We start from the raw sequence: 10,178 nt of genomic DNA, 5'->3' as shown, positions 1-10,178 counted from the left end.
ACAAAAAAAAAATTAGCCGGGCATGGTGGCAGTCCCAGCATGAGAACCCAGGAGGCGGAGGTTGAAGTGAGCTGAAATCGCGTCACTGCACTCCAGCCTGGGAAAGAGAGTGAAACCCTTGTCTCTACAAAAAATAAAAAAAACATTCTGAGGAACTGATGCAGTGGCTCACGCCTGTAATCCCAGCACTTTGGGAGCCTAAGGCAGGTGGATCACTTGAGGTCAGGAGTTTTGAGACCAGCTTGGCCAACACGGTGAAACCCCGACTCTACTAAAAATACAAAAATTATTTTGTATTTTTAGTGGCTCACACCTGTAGTCTCAGCTACTTGGGAGGCTGAGGCAGGAGAACTGCTCCGGGAGGCTGAAGTGAGCCAAGGTCGTGCTACTGCACTCTGGCCTGGGCGACAGAGTTAAACTCCATCTTGCAGTTAAAAAAAAAAAAAAAGATCCTTGTTCCATCTCCCAGGGAGGCAACTTCCACTTCAAAGCCTGTTTGATTACAAAGTTTGCAACACGTTGTGCTGGTGATCCGATCTGCAGAAATCCTGCTGCAGGAACCAGAATTTGCCTACTGAAGCTGGAAACCTCATCAGAGTCATCATCACACGTGTGTGAGCGGGTCCATCGCTGATTCCGTCGATTTCCTTGCAGGCTTACTTACTCCTCCAGCAGGTTCAAATGCGAAACAGGGACCGGCCCTCTCCGGCGGCCTTCCCGGGCCTGTCCTTGCTAAGGTGCCTCTCCTAGGACAAGGACAGCCCCAGATGTCTTCAGCTCCTGCCCCTCTGAGGCTGTGCCTACCTGGGAAGGAATGAGCTGGCAGAGGGCAGGATCGGGGGGCACCAGGGTGCCCAAGAATTGGGAGAGACGGAGGAACCCAGGGTCCCCACGGAGAGGAGCAGATGAGCCAACCACAGGGGTCCTGGACCTGTCACAAGCTTTACTGTCCTGAGCACAGACTCGCCACACTTCAACAATTCCACTGTGGGGAGGGGAGGGGCGTGGGACAGACCTGGGGAAGGGACATGGGACATGGCTGAGCCCCGCCCCTGGGCGGCCACACCGGGTGGGTGGAGAGGCCCTTGGAGGAAGAGGCTCCCAGGGAAACCCACCACCAGGTGCCCCAGCTCCTCCCGGTGCCCTGCTGGGTGGATCTCTGGCTGTTAGTGGACTAATCGGTGCCCCCGCAGATGGGGCAGAGCTGCCTGACTTGGCTGGAAAGAGCTGTATTTGACCCTGGGTTAGGCCACTAAAGCATTGCTTCTAGACAGCTGTTAGAACTGCATGCGAGCTACCGAAAGCCGACGGGGACTGGCAAGGGGCCCAGAGGACTGACTCCGACTCCCACTTGGGCTGCACGTGCGCAGGAGCGTGAGTGCCACCTACCTGTACCAGGCGGGGCTCACAAGGGCGGCCTGGGCCGTTCCTATGAATTGCACACGCGTCCTCTGCGTTAAGGGAAAGCTGGGATGGGGCACTGGGCTTCTCCCTCTGGTCCCCTGGTGGAGGAGGCCTCAAAGGAAAACACTCCCTGAGCTGCCAGAGGGTGGGGCAGGACCCCCTGTGCTGATGCCGGGTGGCCGGGGGGCAAAGCTGTAAGCAACCCGACTGTTCCCCAGCGGAGAGGAGGCTGCAGGGCCAAGGCTGGCTTCTTCCAGCACGCACAGGCCTGGGATAACTTAGCAGGCTTGAGGGGAAGACAGGGTGGGGGTTGGGGGGCATGGGACAGTTAGATTTGTCTTCCCCCCAGCCCCCGCGAGGAGATGGGGCTGGAGGCGTGCTGTGCAGGTGACTGGTGAGACCAGGAAGGGCTGTTCTGTGTGGCACACACACCCCTGAACACCTGGCTGCATGTACCTGGTGTGGGCACACCTCTCAGCTGTGGGAATGTCTGCAGTGTCTGTGGGTACCGTCCTGCCAGGCCTGGGTCTCAGTCCCAGAAGCCAATATGTGTCTCTGTGTGGCCTGGGTGTGGTTCACGGCACCACCCACACGATCGTGGGCACACGTGGTCCCTCTGAGTGTGTGTGTGTATGTGTGTGTGAATGCGGTGTGTACATAAGGGCCCGCTCATATGCATTTGCAGGTGGATACAGATGATTTGGAAGATCTGGTCAGCCCCAGGGGACACCGTATTACTGACCTTTGTCAAACCTGCCTGGAGCCTCCACCCCAGGCTCCCCCTGCCCCAGGCTCCGAGCCAGGGTTTGCTCAAGGTCACGGTGGGAGGTGAGGAGAGGGACTTCCCAACCTTCATAATACTGTGGCTCTGGGGCCTTGGTGACATCCTCGGCCAGCAGCTTAGAGGTGTGTGTGTGTGTTGGTGTTGATGGGCGGTGGGGGGAGGATCCTGTTCCCCACCTGCCAACACCTTGAACCTGGGGGCCTCGCTGGGCAGGCAGGCTGGCTGAGGGGAACCTGTACCACTGTTTGAAGAAGGTTCAGAAGGTGGGGACAAGAAGCCCTGGGGACTGCCTTGGCCTGGAAATGGCTTCAGAAAAGGGGCTCCCATTTGACCCTTAAAGACTGGACTTTCCTCCTTGGTGCCTGCATGGACAAACTGAGCCCCCCTCCCGCATCCTGGGGAGACCCGAGGGAGAACAGGCAGAAAAAGAGCACAGGGGCGCTAAGATGGTCATCAGGGCAGCTCCTTCTGGGCCTCGCTGGATCCCTCTGCCTTCACTGACAAACTCTGGAAGCTGCCAGGCATCCGGGCCGAAGGTCCCCGGGTCGGGCCAGAGCTGTACTGCTCACTCTCTGCGGAAGGCCGGGCTTGAGGAAGCTTCCTGGTCTGGCAGGGGATCGGGGTGGGGGATTGTCCACGGCGGTGAGTACGTTATTGTTTCAAACACTGTTTTGTCTCCAAAGTGAGAGTCCCGGCTCCTGCCTGGAGGAGGTGCCACCGGGCAGCTTCAGGGGGCTCTGTTGTGGACTGGGCCACTCCACGGAATCCCGTTGGGGTCAGTGCTTGTCCTAGAGAGAGAGAGAGGACATGGTCAGCAAGGGTCTCTGGGAGCCTGGAGGGACAGGCAGCCAGAGAGGGGGCAGGGAGGAAAGGAGGTGGGGCTGGGGTGGGGGAGGAGGGAACAGCAGCATACAGAGAACAGCATGTGCCAAGGCCCTGAGGCAGGAAGATCCTCCCCACTGTGCATCTGGGGCTGAGAAAGAAGGTGGCAGGTGGGAGGTGCTGATGGGAAGCTGAGAGGAAGAAGCAGTTTTACAAAGAGCCCTGAGTTCCTGTGCAGGGCTGGCGCAGAGGACATCACACTGGGGACTCCAAGCCTCAGTTTCACATCTCTCTTTTTTTTTGGAGACAAAGTCTCGCTCTGTTGCCCAGGCTGCAGTACAGTGGGGCGATCTCGGCTCACTGCAACCTCTGCCTCCCGGGTTCAAGCGATTCTCCTGCCTCAGCTTCCCATGTAGCTGGGACTACAGGTGTGCACCACCATACCCGACATCTCTAAATATTTTTTTTTTGGTAGAGAGAGGGTCTCGTTATGTTACCCAGGCTGGTCTCAAACTCCTGGGCTCAAGTGATCCCCCACCTCAGCCTCCCAAAGTGCTGGGGTTACAGATTCCCTTCTTAGAAAAGTTACAACGTATAACTTTTTTAAGAAGAGAAGGAAAAGCCAGGCATGATGGCTCACGCCTGTAATCCCAGCACTTTGGGAGGCCGAGGTGGGTGGACCACCTGAGGTCAGGAGTTCGAGACCAGCCTGGCCAACATGATGAAACCCCAACTCTACTAAAAACACAAAAGTAGCTGGGCATGGTGGCATGACCTGCAATCCCAGCTACTCGGGAGGCTGAGGCAGGAGAATCACTTGAACCCGGGAGGTGGAGGTTGCAGTGAACCGAGATCGCACCACTGCACTCCAGCCTGGGCAACAAAAGCGAAACTCCATCATCTCAAAGAAAAAAAAATAAAGAAGGGAAGAAAACACAAATCAAAAGAGTCGGGTGAACCTGCCATCACGTTTGCTGCAACCACGCCCTCCCTAAGTGGCCCTATCGTAAAGCGCCTTGCAGAATGCATCTTTGCCTGTTTTTTTGGTGACGTTTCAGGGATTTTCTCCAGAGAGGCCTGCGGCCCGGGAGGGATGTGAGAGGGCCGGGGCGCGCCTCACCTCTTGCTTCTGAGCTTTGTCCGGCTGGTGGATGCCGTTTGCAGAACCGGAATTGCCAATGGTCTGGAAGAGTTGGGGAAGATGCTGGAGCGGGGGGCACCAGGCAGCACTTCCCAGTTTGCCCACTAGATGGCGGGGTCTTCCCATGGGATCTTCTCCAGCTCCAAATTCCAACCCCTTCAGCCTGGGGCTCCCAGCACCCCAAATCCCAAGCTTCTTGGGGCAAGGCTGCATCTCCTTCTTAGTCTAAGCTCCTCAGGGCAAAGCCATGTATCCCTTGAAACAGGGCTCCCAGAGGGCAGGGCTGTCTCCCCTTTCAGACTGGGGTTCCCAGGACAGAGCTGCCTCCCCCTTCAGACTGGGGCTCCCAGGACAGAGCTGCCTCCCCCTTCAGACTGGGGCTCCCGAGACAGGGCTGCCTCCCCCTTCAGACTGGGGCTCCCGAGACAGGGCTGCCTCCCCCTTCAGACTGNGAGACAGGGCTGCCTCCCCCTTCAGACTGGGGCTCCCGAGACAGGGCTGCCTCCCGCTTCAGACTGGGGTTCCCGAGACACGGCTGCCTCCCTCTTCAGACTGGGGTTCCCGAGACACAGCTGCCTCCTCCTTCAGACAGGGGCTCCGAGGACGCTGCCCCGAGGCTGGTCTCCTGCTGGGCCCTGCCGGCCGCGGCTCACCTGGGCCTTGTCGGGGCAGCTCCTCATGGCCTCCATCAGCTTCTCCACCTGCTGAGCCTGGTCCAGCGCGTCCCGCAGGGCGTCCTCCGTGCTCATCAGCTGGTGCTGCAGCCGCAGGAGCTCGGGCGTGGAGGACGGGTCGATGAGGGAGTAGCGCCTCTGATCCGACAGGGACTTCTCCTTGTCCTGGAAGTGGCAGGAGAAGGGAAGAGTTCATCAGTGTGTGTGTGCATGCATGCACCTGCACATACCTGAGCGCGCGCGTGCGTGTGTGTGTGTGAGCATCTGTGTGTGTTGGTGGGGTCTCGCCTCAGGCAGGAAAGTCTCCCAGCCTCACTTTGTCTCTGGGTTCCAAGCCTGGGCATCACCCAGAGGTTCCTCAGGCCTCTGTGAGGTGATTCATGTTCTCCAAATCAGAAACCCAGGACCTCCTCCCTCTTCCCTTTTATTTTTTAAAAAGAGACAGAGGCCAGGCGTGGTGCAAAACTCTGGGAGGTCAAGGCGGGTGGATTATCTGAGGTCAGGAGTTCGAGACCAGCCTGGCCAACGTGGTGAAACCCCATCTCTACTAAAAATACAAAAATTAGCTGAGTGTGGTGGCAGGCACCTGTAATCCCAGCTACTCAGGAGGCTGAGGCACGAGAATTGCTTGAATCCAGGAGGCGGAGGTTGCAGTGAGCCGAGATTGCACCACTGCACTCCAGCCTGGTGACAGAGTGAGACTCAGTCTCAAAAAAAGAAAAAAAGAGAGAGAGAGCCTGAGTCTCACTCTACAGTGCAGGCTGGAGTGCAGTGGTGTAATCACAGCTCATTACAGCCTCCAATTCCTGGGCTCAAGCAATCCTCCTGCCTCAGCCTCCTGAGCAGCTGAGACTACAGAGCATGCCACCATACTTGGCTAATTTTTAAATTTTTTTGTAGAGATGGGGTCTTGTTATGAGGTCCAGGCTGGTCTCGAACCCCTGACCTCAAGCCATCCTCCTGACTTGGCTTCCCAAAGGGGTGGGATTATAGGTGCGCGCCATCATGCCTGGGACCCTTCTTTCCTTCTTACTCTGCCCCCCACCCAACTGCCTTACGAGGTGCCTCCTCTCCACAGTCGCCCCGACCGTGGCACCCAGAGCTGTACCTGCCCCACGGCCCGCCAGCCCCGTCGCTCCTGCACAAACCATCCTTCAGCACTGCCAGTCCTGCCTGCTCTCACCTCCAAACCTCCTCTCAACAGAACCTCCCTCCCAAAATCAAGAGGCTTCTACCCAGCCACCCAGCCCTTCCCAAGTTCTCCCGTGGACACGGTGCAGGGAGATGATGAGGCGAGAGGCTGGCTACCCGGGAGGCAGAGGCCGCCAGTTCCAGCCTGGGCAACAGAGCAAGACCCCGTTTCAAAAAGGAGGAGAAAGGAAGGGAGGGAGGGAGGGAACTCAACCAACCTGTGCCCATGGGCACGAGTCTGACCTCAGCACTGCCCACTCCTACAAGGCTCTGGGGAAGCCCCTGGGGGGACTCAAGACTCCCCAGTCTGTGTCAACCCCAGGGGTTTATCTTCTGTTGAGCCATGAGGACCACAGAGGGCGCAGGCACCAAACCCTTGCGGGCCAGACAGGCCGGGACTTGGAGACCAGCAGGACTCAGTGACCACCCACAGCCCGTCTGGGTGTGCGGCCAGAGGGATACCCTTTATCCCTGAACCCTAAGTGCCAAGGGCCTGCTCCCGGGTATGGGCGGACGGGGCTGAGGTCCTCCCTCCAGCCTGTAAACCTCCCCAGTGCTGGGCCCTGCTCTCCTTCCTTCGCCTCTGCATTAGCCGAGCCCAGGGGCTGGGCAGGAGGGTGGGGGGGCTTCAGGGCAGCTTTCCCAGACTCAGCCCTGTCCTCCTGGACCCCACGTCCTGCATATCGTGACACTGACCAGGCACAGGCTTGTCCTGAGTCCTGAATGCTGATCACAGGAGGACAGGATGGGGATGGAGATGGTTTTTTTCCTTTTTTCCTGTCATCCAGGCTGCACTGCAGTGGCGGGATCTCAGCTCACTGCAACCTCTGCCTCTGGGGCTCAAGTGATTCTCCTGTCTCCGCCTCCCGAGTAGCTGGGATTACAGGTGCGCACCACCATGCCCAGCTAATTTTTGTATTTTTAGTAGAAATGGAGTTTCACCATGTTGGCCAGGCTGGTCTCGAGCTCCAGATCTCAGGCGATCCACCTGCCTGGGCCTCCCCAAGCGTTGGGATCACAGGTGTGAGCCATGGCGCCTGGCCAAGGGATGGGGATGGTCCTGTCCTCTGCTACCAGTATACCTGCCTACCCCAACCCTTCTCTGGGGACTCAGTGAAATCAGGTTCCTATTCATAGCAGAAAAGAAATCTCAGCCTCCCAGAGTTCTAGGCCTGCTGTAGGCTTTCCAGTTCTCGTCCCCTTCCTGAGACTGAGATGCGTGAAGCCCTGCTGCAGGAGCCTGAGCAAGGAACCACTGTCTTGTGGCTGATTACTCCTCTGCACAGGGAGCTCATCACCTGTATTGGCTCATCCTGCCTCTGGACAGGTCACATAGGAAGTTTTCCTTTGCACCGTATCACATGGACTGCCACGTAGGCAGCCACGATGTCTGCAGGAGGGGCTAGCCGAGGTCCCTCCACCTGCCTGTGGTCCTAGAAGATTTCAAATCCTCACTGTGATTCGGTGGTCCCTGGGGTCATTCCAGGAGGGTCTCCAGTCTCCATGGCCTGACAGCCAGGCTATCCCAGCCCCACGAAGACCACCCTGCCCCTAGGCCACCCCTACCGCACATACCAGCCCGGTCAGCTTTTCACGCAGGCCCCGGATATCGTCCTTGAGCTTCTGCTCCTTGAGGCGCCATTCAGCCTTGTGCACCTCGCGGCTCAGGTCCCTCTCGGGCCCCGGGGAGTGGCGACTGGCTTCCAGCAGCAACACCCGCAGTTCGTTCAGGCTCCTGGGGGTGGGGCGGGCACAGAACCACTGCACTCAGCCCCCCAGCTCCCACACTCTAGCAATTTGCCAAGTGCCCAGGGACTGACCAGCTGGTGGGGGGCACGGGCCACTAGATGGCGTCCGTGCCACAAGGGGCCACAGTGAACACAATTCAACCAAAGCCCAGGAGGGGCCAGGACTCAGGGTTGGGATAGTCCTGAGGACCTGACCTTTCCTAGAATGCTTTTTAAAGTTTTTCTGGGGGGAGTGCCAGACACAGTGGCTCATTCCTGTAACCCCAGCACTTTGGAAGGCCAAGGCGGGCAGATCATTTGAGGTCAGGAGTTTGAGAACAGCCTGGCCAACATGGTAAAACCCTGTCTCTACTAAAAATACAAAAATTGGCTGGGCACGGTGGCTCACACCTGTAATCCCAGCACTTTGGGAGGCCGAGGCGGGCAGATCATTTGAGGTCAGGAGTTTGAGAACAGCCTGGCCAACATGTTGAAATGCTGTCTCTACTAAAAATACAAAAATTAGCTGAGTGTCATGGCGCGCGCCTATAATCCCAGCTACTTGGGAGGCTGAGACACAAGAACTGCTTGAACCCAGGAGGCGAAGATTGCAGTTAGCCAAGATTGTGCCACTGCACTCCAGCCTGGCGACAGAGTGAGACTCTGTCTCAAAAATAAATAAATAAAAATATAAAAATTAGCCAGTCGTGGTGGTGGGCACCTGTAATCCCAGCTACTTGGGTGGCTGAGACATGAGAATCACTTGAACCTGGAAGGTGGAGGTCACAGTGAGCCGAGATCACGCCACTGCACTCCAGCCTGGGCGACAGAGCAAGACTCTTGTCTCAAAAAAGCAAAAGAAAAGAAGGTATTCCAGCAGGGAGGAATTTATTTTATTTTTTTCTTTTGAGACGGAGTTTTACTCTGTCGCCCAGGCTGGAGTGCAATGGCGTGGTCTCGGCTCACTGCAACCTCCACCTCCTGGGTTCAAGCAATTCTCCTGCCTCAGTCTCCCGAGTAGCTGGGATTACAGGCATGCACCACCACGCCTGGCTAATTTTTGTATTTTTAGTAGAGATGGGGTTTCACCATGTTGCTCAGGCTGGTCTCAAACTCCTGACCTTGTGATCCACCCACCTCGGCCTCCCAAAGTGCTGGGATGACAGGCGTGAGCCACTGCGCCTGGCCGAAGGAGGAATCGGGATAGAAGGAGGCTGTTGACAGCAGGGAGACCAGGGCAAAGCCAGGATCTGGGAAAGAGGAAATGTGGCTGCAGACGACAGAGAAAATTCAGAGACAACAGAAGACCCAGATCCAGGGAGTTGTATCGGGACTATCGGAGGGGCATCCTGTGGCTGAGAAAGGGCAGAAAGCTTCCTCGGAGAGGTGAGACCAGGCTGGGCACCAACAATAACATTTCCACTTAGGATGGGAGACAGCGGTGGCCCCGGAACTCTGGCCAGGGGCCTGGCTGGTTTGTTCCTGCTGGAGAAGGCACGGGCGGCATCTGCAGAGGGCAGTGTTGTTCTGGAAAATTCCTAGGTTGCCTCATCGCATCTGTTTCCCTTCTGGGCAGGGCTGCAGTTTCTCGAAAGGTGCTAGATTTGTAGCAAATGTAACTACAGCAACTCCTAACTTGTGTAGGAGGAAAGGAGACGGCGTTTTTTGTTTTACAAAAGGACGTTTGTGCTTCAAAGAGAGTCAGTGAGCCGAGATCGCGCCACTGCACGCCAGCCTGGGTGACGGAGCGAGACTCCGTCTCAAAAAAAAAAAAAGCTAATGCTTCAGGGACCCCATCCAGGAACTGAGAGTAAGAAAAATAATGAAGTGAAAGTGGGGTCTCCCCAGGAGACTCAGGGGCTCCCCAACTATGGTGGGGTGCTTGCCACATTGGAAGTCTGCCCTGTGTTGTTAGAGCTTGCCATTTATTTTTTGAAATTGCATTTATTATTATTATTATTATTGTTAGAGACAGAGTTTCGCTCTTGTTGCCCAGGCTGGAGTGCAGTGGCGTGATCCTGGCTCACTGTAACCTCCGCCTCCTGGGTTCAAGGGATTCTCCTGCCTCAGCCTCCTGACTAGTTGGGATTATAGGCATGTGCCACCATGCCCAGCTAATTTTTTGTATTTTTAGTGGAGATGGGGTTTCACTATGTTAGCCAGGATGGTCTCAATCTCCTGACCCCATGATCTGTCTGCCTCAGCCCCCCAAAGTGCTGGGATTACAGGTGTGAGACGCTGCACCCAGCCACGCCTGTCTAAGCTTTGTATTTTTAGTAGAGATGGGGTTTCACCATGTTGGCCAGGCTGGTCTCAAACTTCTGAGATGATCCACCTGCCTCAGCCTCCCAAAATGCTGGGATTACAGGTGTGAGCCACCACACTCGGCCTTTTACTTACTGTTTTTCTTTTTCTTTCTTTTTTTTTTTTTTTTT

The 10,178-nt window shown here is 56.5% G+C and overlaps 1 protein-coding gene across 1 annotated transcript in view; it reads right to left on the bottom strand.

Annotated features, from left to right (window-relative positions):
- Positions 1 to 2,147: 2,147 nt before the first annotated feature.
- Positions 2,148 to 10,178, bottom strand: part of CLIP2 (CAP-Gly domain containing linker protein 2) — a 93,712-nt gene continuing 85,681 nt past the window's right edge. The window contains exons 13-16 of the mRNA XM_037743772.1: positions 7,592 to 7,751; positions 4,805 to 4,990; positions 4,131 to 4,193; positions 2,148 to 2,976 (exon numbers count right to left, since the gene is read on the bottom strand). Coding sequence (XP_037599700.1) covers positions 2,965 to 2,976; positions 4,131 to 4,193; positions 4,805 to 4,990; positions 7,592 to 7,751 — 421 coding nt within the window. The 3' untranslated portion in view covers positions 2,148 to 2,964. The remainder of the gene's footprint in view (positions 2,977 to 4,130; positions 4,194 to 4,804; positions 4,991 to 7,591; positions 7,752 to 10,178) is intronic.

Source organism: Cebus imitator, unplaced genomic scaffold (genome assembly GCF_001604975.1).
Source record: "Cebus imitator isolate Cc_AM_T3 unplaced genomic scaffold, Cebus_imitator-1.0 Scaffold153, whole genome shotgun sequence".
Lineage (NCBI taxonomy): Eukaryota > Metazoa > Chordata > Mammalia > Primates > Cebidae > Cebus > Cebus imitator.
The sequence above is the reverse complement of the archived record's forward strand: the minus strand, read 5'-3'. Positions and strand labels throughout refer to the sequence as shown.